This window comes from Microchirus variegatus, assembly GCF_963457635.1.
Source record: "Microchirus variegatus genome assembly, chromosome: 2".
In the NCBI taxonomy this organism is placed as follows: domain Eukaryota; kingdom Metazoa; phylum Chordata; class Actinopteri; order Pleuronectiformes; family Soleidae; genus Microchirus; species Microchirus variegatus.
In genome coordinates, this window is record NC_139803.1 from 2,398,854 (window position 1) to 2,421,121 (window position 22,268).

At 41.9% G+C, this 22,268-nt stretch overlaps 2 protein-coding genes across 2 annotated transcripts in view; one reads left to right on the top strand and one right to left on the bottom strand.

Moving 5' to 3' along the window:
- Positions 1–22,268, bottom strand: part of dnali1 (dynein, axonemal, light intermediate chain 1) — a 114,954-nt gene that overhangs the window by 55,088 nt on the left and 37,598 nt on the right. The gene's annotated exons all lie outside the window — the stretch shown is intronic.
- map7d1a (MAP7 domain containing 1a) overlaps positions 612–22,268 on the top strand; it is a 54,390-nt gene continuing 32,733 nt past the window's right edge. The window contains exons 1-3 of the mRNA XM_083903838.1: positions 612–930; positions 16,283–16,480; positions 19,973–20,041. Coding sequence (XP_083759964.1) covers positions 861–930; positions 16,283–16,480; positions 19,973–20,041 — 337 coding nt within the window. The 5' untranslated portion in view covers positions 612–860. The remainder of the gene's footprint in view (positions 931–16,282; positions 16,481–19,972; positions 20,042–22,268) is intronic.

Consider the following 22,268-nt stretch of genomic DNA (forward strand, 5'->3'; position numbering starts at 1 on the left):
AAACGCATAAACATGATTTGCAGTCTGCAAAATATTTTTTTTTAACGCAAATATTTTGTCTGTACTGTTGTTGTTGTTGTTGGTGAGTTCAGTTTGTTATATGAACATTATTCCTGAGTCTCTGTGACACATTAGGAGGATTTTATGGCCCAGTTAGCTTTAGATTTATTACATAATGCACCTTTAAGTGACACACATTTTGAAAATTTGTCTGCACACATGCCAGTAAAAGGTGTGTTTTCCAAATCTAGTTTCCAGTGAGCACTGAGCGAGCACGTGAACTGTGGACTCTCCGTTGGAGCGTTGCAATTTCACAGGTGACGCGGTGTACTTAACGGTGTATTTACTCTCAACGTAAACGTATCGTTTCTCTACAAACGTCACATGTCATTCTTAAGGTAACGTAACGATGCGCGTACGTGTATTTACTAAGGTTAAAAACGAAACAGTGCGTAATAAAGTATTGTACAGATAACAGCTAACCCCCCCCTTCTTTTCAGATAATGGTGCAGTCCGTACTGCAGGCTCGTGCGAGACCGTCATCATCATCAGCGGGAGGAGCGGAGCATCAGCTGTGTCGTGTCCGTGAGGGAGAAAAGTTCAGTTTCTCCTTCTTCTCCCTCATTATTTTCTCCTTACAGCTTTGTATTCAAGTCCTCTGAGGAGCGAGCGGCCTCCGTCCACAGGCTGCTACTTTTGTTTTTATTTATTTTAATATTTTTAACCCCATTTTGGACGCTTTTTGGGGTTGAGATTCCCGAACCCCCCCGGTGCGTTCAGGACAACTCGGGCAAGTTTTCCAACCCCCCATACACTCAGCGTGAGGAATGAGAGGAAGAGAAGTTAAGTCGCATGTTTGAATGAACAAAAGGCAGCAAAGCGAGGCTACTGGCGCCGAAATGGACGAAAACACTGATCCGGGAGCTGCACGTAAGTCTCAAATGAAATATGTCTGTCTAATTTCACAGCAGACTGATTTATTTTCTTCCACAAATGCTTTGTCACGTCGTAACGACGTGTTTATGAACGTTTTCTCCGCTGGTGTTTATAAGGGGCTGCGTGTTGCATTTAAGGGAGTATGTATTTTTTTGTGGTGTGGATAACAAATACTTTATGAGGATAGTCAACAAATCACGAAGCCAGTGCAACTTTCCAAGGCAGGTTCTCCTCATGAAAAAAAAAAATGACTCGTGCATTTTCACATTCAAAACACCAGGCTGCTAATAATGTAGTTCTTTTGATTTTTAGCACAGTCGAGCTTTATAATAGCCCAAATACAATGTGTGCCGGATGAGGTAATCTCACAGTCACCCATCCCATCCCATCCCATCCCCCTCCTTATGTCCTGTTTAGCTCACTACTAACATGATGCAGTCCCGTCACATCTCTCCTCTGCGTCCACAGGATGTTTTTTTTCTCTCCCCCCCCCCCTTCACGTACACACTGAATAGTTGCTGATGCACAGGTGCAGTCTGGGTTATTTTCAGCATGCTGCAAAAAAAGATGCATCAGAAAACTCCTGGCACCTGAAATCTAGGGCGAGAGCACTGCACGATCAATCGAAACCACCAGTTTAGAACTATGCAGTTAACAAAATTATGTGTTGTGTTTTGACACGTGGCGCCACCTACCGCCGTCTACCAATCATTGCAGTCAGTAGATTCTCGGCAGATTCTCCGCTGCCGAGCAACCACGGGTTGCCAGTTACACCTGAGTTACAATGGCGGAGATAACGAAAACCTAAAAGACCTCGGTATTTTTGAATTTGAGTGTAGTAACCGTTTTTGGCCACATTCTTACTTAAAGGTGCATTATGTAATAAATCTAAACCAACTGGCCATAAAATCCTCCTAATATATCACAGAGGACCAGAAATAATATTCATACAAAATACTGAACTTACCAACAACAACAGTACAGCCAAAATATTAGCATTAAAAAAAATATTTTGCAGACTGCAAATCGTGTTTATGTTTTGAAATCATGTTTTGGCATGTGGCGCCACCTACCGCCGTCTACCAATCATTGCTTATTACACATAGATTCTCAGCTGCCGAGCAACCACGGGTTGCCAGTTACGTCTGAGCTCCAATGGCGGAGAAAACGATAACCAAAAAGACCTTGGTATTTTTGAATTTGAGTGTTGCAACTGTTTTTGGCCACATTCGTACATATGGCGCCTTTAAATATATAAATATGTGAGATTTTAGCATTATAATATCCACGAAAATGACGAGACTTAACTCGTGCTACATAAATAGAGACTGGTTGATATGTTCTCCATCCATAAAAATCTGTATTATTATTTAAGTTGATGGTCTGTTTGCCTTTGGTCGCCTTTTAAGAATGTCATATATGTAACATATGAAACTTCCATATAAAACAGGAAGTAGTCACACATCGCACATGCGCAGAACAAATCGGAGTTCTGGTACAAATTGGATAATGCAGAGCCAAACAAGACAATATTATTTTTTTAGAGTGCCCTCTAGTGGCAGGAATTACATTCTGTGTGTTTAAGTTCTCACCCCAGAGAGTAGAGTTGCAATTAATGAACTCACTCTGTGATTGATTAGTAGGGTTTGCGGAAATTCCCATAATTCCCGTGGAAAGTTTACAATTTGGAATATTTCCCAAATTCCGGAACTCAAGATTCCAATCCCATGGGAAGTTTCTGGAAATTTACCAAGCTTTGTTTGCCCCTTTGCTACCCTATTATTAATAGATTCATATGTTAATGCTATCAAATGGTACCGCATTTTCCACACTTAAAAGCCTTTAATTTTCTCAAAAAACGACAGTGCGCCTTACAATCCGGAGCGCGTTATCTATGGATCAATTGGTAAAGTTTGAGTTTATCTGTTTTTGTTGACATTCCCTTTAGCACAGCTCCATCTAGTGGATGCATAACGCAAACCCCAGTCAAACGTTTGACTGCAGTATCTTCTTTCTATGCGCCTTATAATCCGGTGCGCCCTATATATGAAAACAGTTCTAAAATAGGACATTCATTGAAGGTGCGCCTTATAATCCGGTGCGCTTTGTAGTGCGGAAAATACGGTACATGTAATGCTCAGAAAATGCACAGAAAGATTTATTTGAAATATTATTTGATCCAGTATGTGATACAGTGATCAACGTCACATCAACTTGCTCAGTAATGACAAACATCTCGGTTTGAGATGAGATTAAATACCCTTGTTAGTCTCTGCTAACGGACACCTTGCTTTGGTCTGATGTTTTTGACGCTCCATGACAAAACATTGTGTCTGGACATATTTCTGGAAATAGAAGGGGACACACAATGTGACCGCCTCCTCCTCCTGACAACACAAAACTTCCTTCCTTCCTCCCTGCTGACACGGAGGCAGGTCAACACTGTTTTGGCTCTGCATCAAGGAGGAGGAGAGTTGTGCTCCACCCCCCGATCGTGGAAATCAGAATAGTGTGTTCTAAACAGCCGTCATATAGAACCACGATGCTGAGGAAAAAAACAAGCTCCTTGTGCCCAAAGGCCACATTATACTTCTCCGACTGCGTAATGCGTTATCCGTCTGCGTCACCATGTAGACCACTCGAGCCTTTATACTTCTGTGTCGTGGTGACGGATAGGCGCTGCAATTTCCCGCCCGATCAGTAGGGGTCGCTGCGCAAGGTTGTTTGTGCTTTTGGCTACAGTGAGCAATGGCGTCCGAGGGAGAAAGACTGTTGTTGTTGAAACAGTGGCTGTTTCTCACGGTTCTGTGTCACGGAACGCAGTTTTAAGATAATTTGAGGCGAGAAATTGGCCATTTAGAGTCTAAACATGTGTGGCTGTGTGTGTTAAGATATGACGTATTTATAGTTTGGCAGCGACGTTGTCGGCGGTGATCAGCTCCACCTCTGTGGACGCTCGCTGCTCACTGTGAGCCGGCACAGAGCAGCTTACCTCGGCCTGTCCTGAGGACCAATCGCAGCTCTTGCCGTCTCCGTTGTCCCTTGACGGAGTGACGGACACTTAAAAAATATTCCGTGCACCCGGAGACGACGCAGAGGCTCTACAACAGGTTCTGCGTCGACGCAGAGGTCTCTGCGTAGCCTACGCAGAGCACTTTAAGCAGGAGAATAAATTGGGCTTTAGTAGTGAACCAGATGCCCGTTCCCTGTGGCTGCTGAGGGCCTGCACTGGCATTGTGAAAATCTGCTGTCAGGACTTTTGGAGAAGATCTTTTAATCCCTCCATTCTTCCCTCTCCGTCTTTTGCTCGTTGACATGGAGCACTCTACGGTCGTCTCCTTGAATTTCTGTACCTGAACAGATAAGCTGTAAATCAGCTGAGATGAATAGAAACTTTTATTTTCCATTTTTATATATATTCACATTCACGTGCGTTCTAGATGAGTGTCTTTGCCAAAAGCTCTGGAACACTTCCTGGAACTGCACAGTGCATAAGATAAGGTTGAGGCTTTAAATTTTTAATGGGGAGATTTTGCTAACTTTGTTTTAAGCAAAACAGACAAGCTGCTTTACTACGGCCAGCTATGGAATCCATAGTACGGATAGACCTGCTGTTCACACTAACCAGGGGTTCTGGAGTCCCTAAAATTAAGAGGTTAATTGAGTGCAGACTACTTCTGATACCAATAATCTATTGTATGATGTGGGAGAATCCACCTGTTTTTTGTTGTCAAGCCTGAAGTACAAACAGGATCAGCCAGCTTCACATCTTCAGTTGTAGAAGCTGTCATGTAATCAGAGGTGATTTATGCAATGAACTCCCATTTTTCAGTGTGTGCTTCACTGTCTTTGCACTGTATAATGGGATTGGATAGGTTCCCAATAAGATCTCCACTGTTGTGAACGGTGTAGTGGTGACGTGTCAGTCATTGTAATGAGATCATTACAGCTCATCATTTACACTCATGAGATAGTATAGTATATGGATTAAGTGTGTAAAACAACACACCATCAATTGACATTGATTATTTAGACAATAGACAATAGTTTTTCCCAATATGACCAAATCTCCAATGGTACAATTTGTTCCTATCAACAATTCAGGGTTCTGTGATTAAAACACTTGTGTGCCAAGATTTTTTGCAACAATGCATTATATCATTTAAAAAATGAATATCCATATTCATACAACTGATTTATTATTTATTGCCTTAGTGAAGTAATAGGGTTGGTTATGCCAGTATTATTTTGTAATGTGCTGTGTTGTAGGCTGGGAAACTGGAAACTAGAAGAGAAAGTAATGGTACATTATCTTAGTCCTGCTGATTTTGTTCTTATCTTATTTTTCTGCATTTATGGCTGCAATAATCATGGATATCTTTGTCCTGCAAATACACATCAAAAGGTATTTTAATCCTTAAAAAGTGCTGATAATTAACTGATAATTTATCTAAAGCCACCTCAGGGTGTAAGGTACTCTCTCCTGTTCAAAGTCTCCACTGAACCCTGAACCTTTAGAGAGGGAAGAGGAACAAGCAGCAACATCTGAGTCACAGAAAAGTCGACTGAAGTTGTGCCAGCGCTGTGGCGCTGAGGTCTGCTTTTGAAGCTACGGTGCAGTTTTTAGAGTGTGACACATCTTCAGCTGTTTTGACTTTTCTGGTTCTCTGTTCTCCATCACATTGGATTCCAAATGAAAACATTGAGCTTCAATACTTGACTTTACAGCTTCAAGAATGTGAGACTTTTTCATACAGTATGGACACGGCGGGGCTATGGTTCTGTCCATTGTCCGGGAACTGTTGAGTCATTGTTTAATTTCAGATCCAATATTGGAGAGTACGAGCCAAAAAACCTTTGGCACCATCCAAACACTGCAGGAGAGCACTTATGTGCAAGTATGATTGCCAGGTGCCAAAATAATGAAAGAAAGTCTATGAAATACGTCTTTTAATGCACCATCCGTGTAATTGCTCATCTGCATGAGCAAGGCTGTGACCACCAACTCGGTCTCTGCAGTATTCTACCAGGAAATGGCTACTGACAGGGGGTCAATACATGTCTGCAGCCACAGTTCATGTTTGTATTTGCGAGCATTAAGTTCCACGTTATACTTCTACGACTGCGTAATGCGTAATGCGTTATCCTACTGCGTAACCACGGAGACCCCCTCGAGCCCTTATACTTCTCCGTCGTGGTGCCGGATACGCACTGCAATTTTCCTCCCGAGCAGCAGGGGCCGCTACGCAAGGTTGTTGTGCTTCTGGCTACAGTGAGCAATGGCGTCCGAGAGAGAAAGATTGTTGTTGTTGTTGTTGCAGCTGGTGTTTACGTCCACTAAATGTACCGAGACTGATGGCAGGCGAAATTTAACGGTCTTATTGGACCGACGAGGGACATGGACGAAGAAAGCCACTTCAGGTACTTCCGAATGTCAGCTGGCAAATTGGATGAACTTCTGTGCCGTGTGCTACCTCATATTAATCATCAGAGCACCCACCGCAAGCCCGTTGATGCCGCCCAGAGACTGGCTGAGGACCAATCGCAGAGTAATTTGAGATTTTGAAATCTGGACCCTCTCTTTTTCACAGCATAAGAGAAATCTTGACAAATACGGTGCTTTCTACATCGATTAAATTGGGATTAGAGTTTAAACTTCTCATGAATCCCCCCCAAGTCACACAGTTTGGGATAGTTAGGTTAGCACTCATAGATCTTGTAATACATTATAGCAAAGGTCATGTCAAAGCAAATGTGACAATTATGTGTTTTATATGCCCATTGTGAAAATGACTATAGTAACCGAGTCTCATGTGCGTTGGTCACACTTAAAAAAATGCACTAAAGATACTTATAACTTACATTTTTGCCCCCAAGAACATAATCTGGGTTTTGGAGAATATGTTTGAAGAGTCTTGAATGAGTCAAGAGACTCGAATGAATATGACCTTTCTTCACTTCTTCAGCTCCTTCAGTAGTTTTCTTGTAACAAGACCCTTTGACATCTAATACAGTTGATCATTCACAGAGCTATGCCTTGTTGAAGACCACCTGTAATTTGCTTTCAGGTGCAGGACTAAAAAAACTGACATAGATCCAAGAGGATTTTGTGATGAATAAGTTTGTTCAGAGGTGAGTTATCATATGAAGATGCTTGGGGTAAAGTGTGGTTCGGTGGTGTTGTGGTTTGCGGTGCTGTTGCTCCACAGCCATAGGGTGTAGGGTGCTGGTTTGGCCTGTGGTTACATCCACAATTAATCCAATTTCATACAAAAACACAGTTTTTAAGAGGAAGTTTGAAGATTTTTTTTAAACCCTGGAATTCCTTGCTATTCTGGATGGTTAAAAACAGATGATGCAGTGACCCACTTGTGATTGGGTCACATCGGCCACAACTCAAGCATCAGCTACGAATGAATAACTCCTTCAACACTTCATCGGTTTCAGTTTTCACCTTGTTGCTGGCCCTTACTTTTCAACTTTGATTCTCATCAGTAGAACTTTCTGAAATTAAGTAGGGAAGCATGTATCTACCCATGGTACACGAATGGTTATGTGATATTTACATTTTCCAGGCATCTTGGATAGAAACATGTAGCGTACATCTGTAATGGAGCTGAAATGCTCGTCTGAATGCAGATGAAAACTCAATTTTCAAAAACAAACAAAACCCACCGACTCCGCCCCTACATAATGGATGGATGTGATGATAGCTAATTGTCTAACTAAATAACCATCTAATTATTCTCAGGGAAACACATTAGGGGGTCTCTGTGATATTAAAAAGGAAAGACGGGGCAAGTGTATCATATTTAGTAGACGGAGACGGTTGAAACTGCTTTAAAACAACATTCAAAACACACTATAAGAGATCAAAACAAAAGAACAGAGTCAGCTGTGCAGTATGAAAGTGACTGAATTGCAGAGAAGCATGCTATTCTTATTACTAATTTTCACTTAGTCCATTAAATGTAGACCTGCTACATAAAATGCATCTTCTTGACCTAACCACGTACTGCCTCTGTGATAAGGAGGCACATGATGCAGTGCAGTGCATTGCCACCATTCTTTCTGGGACAAAAAGGACAAGGGGAGGGTAGTCTGGATTTGGGCTGCGTCACTTGTTCCTGCCACCCTCCATCAAGTCTGAAAATATCAGCAGACGTGTCTGCCCTGTGCTGCCTGGTCGTCTGAAAGTTCCAGTCACCAGACCTATCTGCTGATATTAGATCACTCCCTGTTGAGCTACAGTAAAGGACATGTTTATTTTACGGCGCATCTCGCTCTCCCTAAATATTCTTTGGCAGGTGTACTATTTGCCATTTGGAGTGATTGTTCAATCCATCTCGCATATTTTATTGTTTGAAAACATTGTGAATGCTAACTAGAACTTCATTGCTGAAGTGGGATTGAATGTTTACCTCTGTAATTACCTGCGTTTATAAAAAAGCCACGATTGGACCCAGAGAAGTTGTGGGTTTTTGTGCGGGCCAACAAAAATCCAGTTAATGACAACTGTTGGGTGTAATTGTACGTTGAACAACAGTCACAAGATTACTGCGAAGGGTTGATTTTCTTTGCTGTAGGTAATGTTCATGATAATGACACTCCTGGAACAAGGTGACACATATCTTAAATGTGCCAGATGCAATGTCAGACCAAAACAAACATGATTGAAATGGTATGCACATGCATGGCAGACGTGACGTTATGTTCTGCTCCAGACATCAATAATATGTGTTTTGTAAAGCTGAATGTTGCACATTGGACCTTTTATGGATGACTAACCATTCAAGCTAGGTATATGTACCTCTTCCCAAATATTACTATGTTGATCTAGTCACAAAAATCACATAGAGTGGTCCTGTTGCACATATATGTTAGTTATGGAGGTCTACTTACATACATTAACTTGTTTTTATGGTCAAAAACCTCCTAGTTGCTGTAAACGAGCCGATAGAAATCCTCTCTTCTGACCCTGTTCCCCAGCTGCGATATTTCGCAGAGTGTGTTGTGATTGGCCAGCCAGCGTAGAGGCTTCCCAACTGTCTTGTGATTGGCCAGTACCCGGAAGTGACATATTCAGCACACCCGCTCTCAGGAGCGCAGCTCCCCCCTCTGGAACGGTGGATGCACTGCTACTCATTATCAAAACATTGTTTTAACAGTGTTTAAAAAATAGCTTCTTCACGACTCCCCGCCGCAGTCACTTTTATGACTTTGACCCGGAGTCAGAAGACACTGTCGCTCGTGAAACACCTCCACAACGGATGTTATTCTTCTTCTGTGGTTCAATGTATGCAACGTGATGTGCCCGGACTAGTGCCCGGAGCAGGAGGATCTGCTGTTCAGGAGAAATGCTGTTTACGTAACCGGACCGGGTTTTTTCAGAGATCTCGCTGAGCCCGAGATAACAATAAAACACAGCGTTCTCAGCAGTAGCTGAACCGTTTGTTTAGAACCTTCAGGGCTTCGTAAACAAGGAAATGACGCAGATACACACTAAAAAACAGCGTTAATTGGAACTTCCAGTCTAGGTCAGATTTAAAGTTTTTTTTGGTGCAAATGGGATGCATCCTATTCTGTAACATTGGTCCAAAACACCCCCGCACCCATTGACACTATTTAGAATTTGATCATGTTGTCACTTCCCAACCCCCAAAGGGGACATGAAGCAGGTTGCCCGGAGCAACTGACTGGCATGCATGATATACCGCTTCCAGTTATGAATGGCAGCTTGTGCAGTCCAGAAACATTCAACCACATCCTCCTAATGTCACCCAGAATGCTCTGAGTTTGGCAGTTCTTGACACAAGTCTCTCCCACCAGCTGGCAAGTCTGTTTAGGTTTTTCTTATTTGTTTATCTGGGGGGGCATTTTAGTGGCAAATGCAAGGTCCTCGTAGTGGAGCTACCACTAACTCAGATAAGCAGAGCTTTTTGTCAGTGCTGCTGTGGCTTTGGCACACAATTCCAGAGAGAGCAGCAACTAAATGCCTGCCATTGTCTTTGGCCTGGGCCAGGTGATGGGATGAAAACTGTTCCAGCTACTGATAGAGACGTTAGTATTCTCTGGCATGCCATGAAGGAATGCAGTCTTTGGAGCATCTGCCCTAAGCAGACCTTGGTTGGTATGTGGAACATTTTTTTTTTATCTATAAGGCAGACGTCAGTCAATTTACATGGCCTTAAAAAAAAAAAAATTCTATTAATGGTGTTAGTCAGACTAAAACCAGACTATTAAAATACATGTTGACACATTAGTCTGACTGAATTTGGACTAAACCAAATTTCTCAAAGGCGGATTAACACACCCAGATAATGCGATTGGGAGTTGACCTACAATACTGTGCAAAAGTCTTAAGCCACAATTATATTTGTTTTTTATGTTGACAAATATCTGCTCTGGAAAGGGTTTATTACACCAGGTTTATTCAAGACCTGCTTGAGCATTACATGCACGTGCCGTGTATGAGTTATACACATTAAAAGGTCGCTATATATTACATAACATCACATATACGACATATATTCAAAACCAAATGCCTCAGAATATGACATAAAAAAACAACAAGGCTAATTTCTATGCAAAAGTATAGCTTTTTTGTTAAAACCACATCTAATGAAAACTCTCTCAACACACACACCAGGGAATGGTTTGCTCTGGCACCGATGCATCGGTGCTTGTTGTTTACACTGCGCTTCCTGTGTGTCTGGGCCCCCCTTGCCCTCTTACGTCACCCCATTCGGTGCAGTAGGAACACAACAGGGTGAAGGGGTGATGGATTGGGGGTAAACGATGAGGTAGTTCATTAGTTTCTGGTCCGTCCCAAATGAGATGCAGATCCATTCAGTGTTTCCAGAGTTCCTCTTTTCTTTTGTTGCTGCCCCCTTTTCCCTATCCAGTCTTTTGAGTTCACACTCAATACAGCTTCCTCTGCGCTCGTTTGCCTCATTTACATTTTTCCCGGAGATTTAACTTCATTACTCACCTTTTATCACGCTATTTAATGTATTGTTCTTTACATTGCAATTATTACTATTGATAATCATTGAGTTAAATTAGTTGGAGGTTTGCATGCATGATAATGCCTTTCCTTTTATGTTGGGCTGGAGCTAGAAAGGGGTTGTGTTTTAAAGGTACAATTCTTGACTTCATAAATACTCCATGTCTTGGCCCATATTTTAACTCTGCACTGTGTCTAGACATGGCAACTGAACATAGTGTTCACTGACTGATCATGTAACCAAAATCAAACTTCCGTGCATGTTCTACACATTGCATCTTCTGTTTATCTTCACATTCCACCACATTGGTTTTTACAGTTCCTCCTCACTAAAAGAATACCTCCCTGGGCTGTTAAAAGGATAAACAGTGTCATATGAATGTGCTGTCATAGTTTCTGTCACACAGTGAGTCATGTGTTTTTGCTCTGTTAGGGAGGACACATGTTTTTTTTCTTAGCCAGGTGCCATGTGAGGTTGGTGAACAGGTAGAAAAATGTCTGTATGGCGTGTTGTTGAATTACATAATTCCAGTGATAGAGGGTACATACTGTTTGTTCCTGTTATTTTTGAGAGTCGTTCTTTTGTACATGCTCTTTTGTAATGCAGTTTTTGGAGGTGAAGCTCTCATTACATGAAGAAGCAGGCGCTGCATGTGTGTATTCATAACATGTGCTAATGATATAATGTGCTGTGAAATTGGAATTGGGCTAAATCACATTTTCCGTGACCAGTTTTCATTTTAATCATGGTGCCATAAGCCAAACTGTGGAGCAGTGAAGTAACTGCAAGTAGATGGTGCCTTGCAGAACCTGCTTTACACATTTCCAACGTATGGAAATATACAGTATTTACTCTAAACTGATGTGCCTTTAATGACGAATGGAAGCTACTTACACCTGCTGTTACCTAACCTGCCATTCTGCTCTTTAACTGTGCTTGTTCATGCGTACACCCACTTCTGCAGGGGTTCCTTTACCATTTCTGCTGACTCTTAACGGATATCTTATCCCACTGTAGCGCTTATGCATATTAACGGACGAAAGAGGCACCGCGGGGAGACACCGCGGGGCTAACTGAGCTACGGTGTGATGTTCAACCAGTGATCACAAACACAACATGCTGCAACTTCCTGAACCCTCTTCTATGAGACACACTTTGTAGGTTCTCATAGCTGTTGAATACCCATTTGATTCTCCATAGGGAGATTCAACAACAGCAACCACGGCAGGAAAGCACCTTTAGATTCTGTCAGATTCACTTTCTACTGTTTTATTAAGCAGTGATTCTAATAACTCAAATAGAATCCTAATGTGGTGTTGACCAAAAGAGGGGTTTCAGATTATCATGTCCCCTCGTGACAACAACTTCTCTATCACATTTATTTTTTCTCCTGCTCTCAGCTCATATTTTCTTTGTTACAGAGTATCCGCGGGGTCTTAAAAAGTCTTTACAAAGTCTTAAAAAGTCTTAAATCCAGTAATTTGAATTTAAGGCCTTAAAATGTCTAAAATTCTCCTCAAATCGCATAAAAGGTCTTAAAAATCTTTGCATAATCTTCAGTCTCGCTTTGAAATGTTTGTATTTTTGAGGATGCGATAACATAACTACAACACGGAACTAAAGTAGGCCACCTGTGTTGCACGGTGAGAATTTATCGAGCACTACTAGCTAGTGTGCTGTGTGCGCGCGCTGCGGTGCGTTACAGCTTAGCATAGCAGCATAGAAAACTTAACGAAAGCCCACAGCTAAGCCGAATTGCTCGCATAAGATGGGTAAGTGCAATTTCAACGATTAGTGGCACCAATTTTCCTTTATGTGTTTTGTACTTTTTTGGCAGTATGGATGTGAAATGGGACTTAAATTTTATTCATTATGGGCTTTTAAAAAAGTCTTAAAAGTCTTAAATTTGACTTGTTGAAACCTGCAGAGACCCTGTGTTAAGTATTAAACACACACATCTAAATGAGAATAACACATTGTACAAATGTACAACAATGGGTTCATTATACATACTCAAATTGTTTAAACAGAGTTGTGGAGGTATGACGTAATTCGATTTTTCAGTTCAAAGGTCTCCGTTTTTAAGGGAGAAGGAGCTCACGAAACAAAAGTGCAGAGGTTTTAAATCATGGAAGATTCAGCTCGTGAAACGCTGACCAAATGTCCTTCTCCAACGAGGATACATCAGAGTGATTTTCCATGTTTAGGCTTGATGGCGACTGCAGTCTCTCAAAGGAAATTGATGTGCAGTGATTTATGAATATGAATAATGCAAGTGTTGTCACAGCAGGCGGTGGTCTAAAGGCTTTTGGCTGTAGTGTAATTATTTATGGAGCAGTTACTCAGGTGATTCAAGCAACTCTTTTCAGTTGTAAAGGCCTTAAAATATGGCTGCTATGCAATTATTTCACAATCCACATATGAATAGGGATAGGTTGGCATTTTTTTTGGTCAAAAATGAAGTGTATATATAAGCTTCTGGACAAACGATACCAATATTGGTGACGTTTAGTTTGTTCTAACTTTGCTGTGAAATGATTCATGTCACATGTAATCAAAAGTTCCAGACGTTTTCATGTTCAGCTAGGACCGCTGCGGTTTCAGTATAGGTGATTATTATGGTATTTTTTGTAATAACTACTCAAAGATATCTCTTTTTTTTACTCCCGGTTGTCTGGTAGCCCAGCCAGTTGCTCACTGCATCGATCAAACCCTCGTTTCAGTCCCTTGATTCCACAGCAGCAGTCCTCACCCCATTTCCCCCCTGAGAGAGCTTCATCTTTCCCTCTCCTTCACGTCACCATTGACAGGATAGATCTCAATGATTGATTGACTCAATGGTCTCTCCCTCGGTCTTGTCAGCCAGCCAAATCTGAGCATCTCCAGTTCCTCGGTGAATGACAAAGAGCTCAGCGGATGCAGTCTGCTACGGCATTAACTTTTATCACCTTTGATACCCCAGCTGTCACATCCGATCCAGGGGATCTGTCAGGAAATGGTGTAATATGATACGTTTGCCAACGTCCTTTTGTAATCTCAGTGCTATAATACCTGTGCATGAAACAGCAAGTCAGTGTTATAATAGGTATTATATTTTCATATGCAAAAAGCAAAACCAGTAACTACATCCACAGCTTGGATTTTGACCTAAAATTGTACTCGAATTATCCAACAATTTGAAGTACATTTATTTCTTCTCTTATTTCAGTTTATCTCATCACTGTCCTCTTCCTTCACTGTAACTGCAGTGTTTTGGCCGCTGTCCTGTTGCCATGCATGGACCACAACAATGGCTGCTCTCTGTCAGGGCACTTTGCTGCCCCCAGGAATGCTTATTTAATAGCGGCATGCTTCAACAACAAGGGAAAGACGATGTCTCATCTCCCAGCCGAGCTCTTTCATAGACTCGTACTGCTGTTCTCTCTGCCAATCAGGTTTTATCCATCTCAAAGTCGTCAGCTTATGAGAGTTGCATATTTTATGCACTTCCTCGATCAGATACTATAGTTGAACGAGGTAATACATAGGAATGGGAAAGAGCATTTGATTATTCACTTGATTATAAAGAGTTGATCTGTTACTGTGAATAATCGTTATATTAAAAAGACATAACAGTTGACAGATGTACAGGGTCCTTCAATGCATCTCATTATCTGCTGTGGTTAGATCAACACACTGTGAACCCTGCATTACTTTTCACTAGATCTCATGTGCTGGGAGGTTAGGGATGATTGGCGAAATCCTGGCAATAAGCAAGGTACTATTACCGCAATGATGTCTTACAGCATTCTTTCGAATGCAGGCTCCCTTGAAAAAAATGTACAGTTTTATACTTTAACGTGTCTTTATGTTTAGCCCAGTTCAACTTTACCTCAGTTAACTGCTATTACTTTCAGCAGGCAGCAGTATCATCACAGTAATGGCAGCTCTTCTAGATGGCAGAACACTATCGATGAGCTCTCGCTGTGGCGGAAGGACTGATAATTCCATCCCATATGTCTGGAGTCACAGCAGTAGCTGATGGCTAGCTGTGCAAACTTCAGAGCTTTACTCACAGTAAAGGGATAACGTTATATGACCTTTTTCAGGCAGGGATTTCAACCCTTTTCCAATACAAGGACCAGAAAGTTGTCCTGTTGTCATATTTCTGACAGTGGCTGAGGTTATAGGACTGATGATAACCAACAACTGATCATAATAGTCATGTTTTTGTGGCTCAGCTTGGTCCATCCTAAGGTTCCCTGCCTGGGGGTTGGGAACCTCTACTTTAGCGGAGATTCTTTGTGGTTTAAGAAGCACATTGTACAGTTGCACACTATATTCAAGGATCATTGAAGTTGCGCAGCATTTGTCCTGCTCCTCATTGGTGCTCCTCTGTGCAAACTGCTGAATAGCACAGCATTTGTGTAGTAAATCTCGAGTGCACTCACTGACTCAGTGTGACAGCCCCCTACCGTCTGTGTTGTTTTTAGCCAAAGTCTGAATAATTTACAGCATGTTGCCCAGTGTTTACCTTCGGAGACTATGCAGAAGACACTGGGCTCCGGCATGGTTCCACGGGGAGCACGGGGAGTACGGTGCTGAGTGGACAAAGCCAAGTGTCCCTCCCATGAGGGTCTTTGTTTGGCTGTCAAAGCTTGGGCAAACTAATGTTTGAGTAGGAGATTCAAGTTCAGCAGCCTGTCAAATGTGAGTCATGGTGCAATGAGTGAAGCTGATGTCCCAACAAACCGACCCAGTCCTTCTTTACTCCAAATTCATTGCAAAATCTCAGATAGCACAGATAATTATGTACATAGACTGGCTATTATTGATTGATTTTCATCAAAAAGGGGCAATAATTCTCATTCTGTTTTCCTCAAGCAATTCATTACTCTTCTGCAGAAACATCAGAATTCCAAAAACAGTAACTGTGTTATTATCTTCTGCCGCAGAGTTAGGCCATTTGGCCAAGGCCTGTTTGTGGATAAATCAATCTCTCAGAGTAGAAATGCTATTGTGTATAGATTGAATGGCTTAAGACCTATTATCATGTGCTTTGGGGCAAATGATGTTATCTTTGTTCAACAGCTGAGATAAGGACACGAGGACTCATATTTAGTCCTTTGTTGTCGGTTGTTTCATTATGTTAAAATAGTCGTCTTCTTGGAGCCTAGTTCTCCGCCCCTCGCATTGACACACACAGTTTCTTGTGGAAGTGAACGTCATCCGCACTAAACTTACCTCATAGGCCCAGCGGTGAAAGGAATGAAGGCCGACTGGTTTGAGCTCCATCTGTGCTCGTCTCACCTCTTACTTTGTCATTTCTCACTTGTTATTCTGTCCCGTCTTACAACCAGCTCCCCACTCATATCTGGACATAAACCCCACAAGGCCTGAACCAGAGGGGGAGAGCAGCCCACTGAACACCGACAACTGCCAGAGAATGGAGTCTCCTGCTAAGAAGGATCCAGGCCGAAGACTGACTACACCCAGGAAATCTGACATCCCTCGGTCGCCTGGATCACCTGCATCACCTGTCCACAGGTCCAAACAAGGTGAATAATAATGAAATGATAATGTCATGAGAATAGGAAGGATTGTACAGATGGTTCTCTGTGTGCCATGAGTGTCACGGACGCAGTTAAGCTTTAGCTTTTGAAGTAGCCGTGCAACTTGTTAAGATAACAGTTGCTTAAAGGTAAAAGCTGCAGTGGAGGCTGTATTGGGCTTGACAGTGCTCTGATAATGGTCCTATTATGGATATCTGGAGTCAGGTCAACTCTCTTGAGGGCAAAAATAATGCCTCACTATCGGAGTAACAGTGACCACATGCTTTCAGACATGACGCCAAATCCAATAGATGAGCTGCAGCTTGGCTTTTGAGTGCTGGAATGAGAACGGAAAGAACTTTTTATGTGAGAACATTGCAGCTTTTGGTTTGAAGATTTAAAACGGAAATTAAATTAGTAAAGGGAATTAATGTAAAATATGGACATGCAAGCTTTGCATCTTATGGGGGCTTTTCCATTACACAGTTCTAGCACTACTTGGCTCGACTCGTTTTCTTTTGCTTTTCCATTAGAGACGGTGCCTGTTACCTGTTGCTCTTTTTGGTACCTGCTCTGTCGAGGTTCCAATTGAGCTGAGCCGATACGAAAATGTGACGTCAACAGATTGCCGGCCACCGATTGGTCCGACTAACTTTTAAAAACTGCCAAGAGAGTTGCAGCGATCATACGTGGCTGCTCTCCACAAAAAAACAATACACCGTGGTCCGTCGACAAGGTGCAGATATTCCTGCCTTTGGTGGCTGTTGAGAGGATGCAGAGATAGTTGGACAGAGCAATCTGACGCAAGAAGGTCTATCGGGAGGTCATCAAAGCCATGGCAGTTTCTTGTAGTTGTGCTATGATAACCCCGGAGGTACTTTAAATTAATGGAAAACGATGTGTCTTGATACCCAAACCTAGAAGAGTCAAGTAGAGCCGAGTGGAGCTCAAACCGTGTAATGGAAAAGTGCCATTAGTGACACAGCTAATGTTTGTCACTGCCACGTGCTGGCACATAATTAAGTGTAGGCAAAGGGAAACTAATGAGTGAGTGAGGTGGAGAAGGCATCGAGTGCTGGCCCTGAAGTCGAACCATTGCTCTGTCCAAAATGACTCTGCTTGAATGGTAGAGTCCAAGGAACATGTTTGGGTTTTTGGAGTATGAGTCACTATTCTATATCCATTAATCCATTAATCGTTGTCATGGTCTTTATTTTTTAATTTTTTTATCATGAGGTAATGAAGATAAACCTTCAAAAGAAACTGTTACCAGATGTGCAACATCACGGTCACTTCAGATACCTGAAGATATTTGTTTGTTTAGAAACTGTTTTCAGATACATGTAGTTGAGTCTTCAGAGTAAAGGGTATGTTAACAGCAATGGCAGATAAAGTTTTGTTTAGAAGGCCAAACATTAAGAATGGTTTTAATTTTGTTTATATCCTGAACATCAGATGATTACCATGGTCTCAGATGGCTTAATATTTTCCTCAACATATTGCTGTGTGCGTGAGCACAGCAATGCAGACACTGTGATACGATGCAGCAGCTCCACTGTTTAGGTTATATTTTCAGAGGGCATTCATTACCGACAGCATGGAAAACCACTTACAAATATACTGTACATTCTTTTATGGAGGCTATAATGTGTTTCCTTTGCAGCTAAACATTCACATCAAAACAATGTGTATATCATGTTTTGGTTCACATATTTCCATTCCCTTTCCAATGCTGTACTTCATACACCTTATTCCAAATGTGACACATACATCCATTTTGTTCTTCGGGTTTCCTTTTACATTTGCTCATCAAAGCTCATTATATGTGAGGTTTTGTACAATCCACAGGGGTGAGATTAACATTTGACTAAAAGATTTGCTCTCGTCAAGAGTTGTCCCAACGTTATTACCGAGTTCGTTGAATCAGCTTTTACTAAAGAATATGGTGAAAGAAACCTACTTATTTCTTATGACGCCATTTGTTTCAAGGTGCTGGACTCACTGCACTTCATTGTACCCCAATTTAGAGGTGAACGCAAACATCCAGAGGTGACGTTTTTACAGAATAATGTGCAAATAGTCTGTACCTGTACAGTATTTTCTGGACCAGTCGGAAGCTTTGTGCATATGACATCATCATTAACATCATGAGCTGTGAGTTGCAAACAGCAGCACATCACACATGCTCTACGGCCCTGTAAGTATCAAAGTGGGTCAGATGCTGTTCTAGGGGAGGCTGCATGGCAGATTGTTTTCATGTGCATCATTCACACCTCCCCCATTAGATACTGCTGTAAGGATTGTTCTTTGTGTGTGATGCTGAACATCTGGTCAGTAAAGACTGAGGAGGGTATGATGCTAGCATGACAGCTCAAGAAAGACCAAGGCTGCAGTCGGCACTTCTCACTTAATGTAAACACAGAAAAATAGATGTATGACCCTTTATATCAGATTGTTTTTTTTCTTTCTAGAAAATTTAGAGGTGTTTGTTATGGTTGCAATCCAGTTAACGTAAGCTGAAGCACACGCCGACTGTCACAGTGTTGTTGTTTTTATTTACGCTGGCTTACGTAAATGATCATTCCATCCAGGAGGAAGCCAACTCTATCCCCACGAAAACACACGCACACACCAGCATTTAGTACACAATTTACGACTCGGCATCGACAACACAACAATCAGTCCTCCTTAATTAGCACTTGTTGCACTGTCATCGCTTATAACCGTTTACATAATCTAACCATTGTGGTTTATTTTTGAGTCGTTAATGGCTTTAATAGCCTAGCGTGTCGCATTCAATGTGCTGTTGTGAATAGGAAACCCTGGTTCTAAACAGAAACACAAGGACAAACACCTGAAATCAGTTTCTACTATTTATTAAACATTTAACTTGACTGACCTGAGCCCTACAATAACTTCAGGTCAGAGTCAGGCCCGAGTCATGTATCCAGGTGCTATTTAGGTGGTATTTAGCAGTCATTCATTTTTGTCTGTTTGAGTCAGACAAAGTCAGTTTCCTGTCATTGTCAGGTGGCATGCATTTCCTTGTGGTTCAAAAATGAAAAAAAAAAAAAAAAAATAGCTGACTTGGCATCTTAAGGTGCAGTTACTAATCTGAGTAAATCTCTATGCCACAAAACATACTGTAAAAAAAATATAAACAACATGATTCTGAACTAAATGTATGATGCATATATAGTGCTTTGTTAATGTTGCACATATATTGATATTGATATTTATTTATTTGAATTTGACAATGCATATGCATGTCTGGTTAATTTTTTAAACTACTGTTGTAGTTGTGTGATGTTTGGCTTGTGCAAAATAAATACTGTAACGCACAGTGTCCTCAAGCTTAAGCTCGCTTAACCAGCTTTACCTGAGTTTTTATTCTTCCGTTAACCAGAGGTTCTTGTTCCACTACACGTGAAGAAATGTCTGTATTTATTTATTTATTTATCTATCTATCGATCACTTCCTTGTTTTCTTCTTTCTCAGACATCGCGAAGTCGGAGGACAGGCAGAAACTTGCCAAGGAGCGGCGGGAGGAGAAGGCCAGATATCTGGGTAAGTGAAAGCAAAGGGGGTGAGAGGAAATACCCTTTAAAACAGGAAGAGAGTGCCCCCTAGTGTTGGGGTGATAGAGGTTGTATTGTGTCTCTGCTTGTGTGCCTTCCTACTAAGATGATAAAAGGGCTTATTGTTTGCATGCACAGATATATAAAGAGGATAAAATTGTAGGTTGGACTTTTGCACGAGCCACAATTTTACCAATAATAAGTGAGCACCAGTGTTCTGCTGCATGTCTAAATATTTATCAGTGGTGTTGACACAATTGCTTAGCGTTTGTTGAACGACTGATAATCACTTCTGCTCAACTCTGCTTTAAAATGTATGTTGTTGTACCTAGAGGTGCAAACTTCCTATTATTATTGGGGCCCACAGACTGGCAGGCTGTTTTATTTATTTTGCTCCAAACTTAGTATTTTTAGTGCCACAGAATGTTGAATAGGCCCCATTGTATTTTTTATCCCTCTTCTTCTCCCCAAATACAAATAATGACCTTTTTGGTGGCTTCAGCATGCACGATGAAAACTAATGACACTTTAGGGGGTCACATCGAACGACACGGCTGTAATCGGCGTGGCACTCGACAATACCGTAAAAACTTTATTTAACCCTTGGCTGTATCACCTGGCTTACCTGCTAGCCGTGCACTGCTTTGCATGAATGACTGTCTTTTCTCTCACCTCTTACCCCCCCCCCCCCCCTGCAGAAGAGCTCAGCAAGTTACAAGGTAAGCCACTCATGTATGTGCATGTGGTGGTGGTGGTTGTGGTGAAGGTCGATACTGATCGTTCTGTTTCATTCCGTGTGGATGCTTGGGGAACAATGACCGAGACGAATGATAATTTACCCCCCGACATAAGTAATAAATCTCTCCTGCAAAACTGCTGCTTTGACCTTAAAGTTGCTGTCAGTGATGTATTTTGGCCCACATGAATACGTTTGGGGGGTATATATATATATATATATATATATATATATATATATATATATATATATATATATATGTGTACTTGACATTTTACAAAAAAATGATGTTAGTCTAGTTAAAACTGGACTTGTTATTTGAATTTTGGGCACACAAACTGAAATTTAACAGTACTATGCGTGCGACTAATTTACTGCGAAGACAGAAGTAGCTTTGTCAAGCTATCTCGTAATCATCGTGGTTAGGTTACTCCGGATTTTTGAGTTGGAATCGGAATTCCGAGGACATTCCTTACACATGACCTCAGAAATTCCATTGTAGCTCTGACTACAAATGGGATGCATGGTGCTTAACATGCTAACAGATAGCTGCGGGGTCGTACCTATGTTCCCCGGGTCCAATGTCCCCGTTTTTTCCTAAAAAAAGGTCCTATGTTCCCCACTTTGTGGAAGCCTGGGTGTGGAGCTCCAGGGTCAAGGGTTAGGGTAAGGGTTAGGGTTAGGGTTAGGGTTACAGAGAGAGAGTGAGAGAGGGAGTTTCCCGGTTAGGGTTAGGGTAAGGGTTACAGAGAGAGAGAGTGAGAGAGGGAGTTTCCCGGTTAGGGTTAGGGTAAGGGTTACAGAGAGAGAGTGAGAGAAGGAGTTTCCCGGTTAGGGTTAGGGTAAGGGTTACAGAGAGAGGGAGTTTCCCGGTTAGGGTTAGGGTAAGGGTTACAGAGAGAGAGTGAGAGAAGGAGTTTCCCGGTTAGGGTTAGGGTAAGGGTTACAGAGAGAGAGTGAGAGAGGGAGTTTCCCGGTTAGGGTTAGGGTAAGGGTTACAGAGAGAGAGAGTGAGAGAGGGAGTTTCCCGGTTAGGGTTAGGGTAAGGGTTACAGAGAGAGAGTGAGAGAGGGAGTTTCCCGGTTAGGGTTAGGGTAAGGGTTACAGAGAGAGAGAGTGAGAGAGGGAGTTTCCCGGTTAGGGTTAGGGTAAGGGTTACAGAGAGAGAGTGAGAGAAGGAGTTTCCCGGTTAGGGTTAGGGTAAGGGTTACAGAGAGAGAGTGAGAGAGGGAGTTTCCCGGTTAGGGTTAGGGTAAGGGTTACAGAGAGAGAGTGAGAGAAGGATTTTCCCGGTAAGGGTTAGGGTTAGGGTTACAGAGAGAGAGAGTGAGAGAGGGAGTTTCCCGGTTTGTTCACGACCGGCAACAGGACCTTTTTTTTCTAAAAAAAGGTCCTATGTTCCCCGGGTCCTTTTGGGTTAAAGCGGGGAACATAGGACTCTTTTTTAGAGAAAGGGTCCTATGTTCCCCGATCACATACA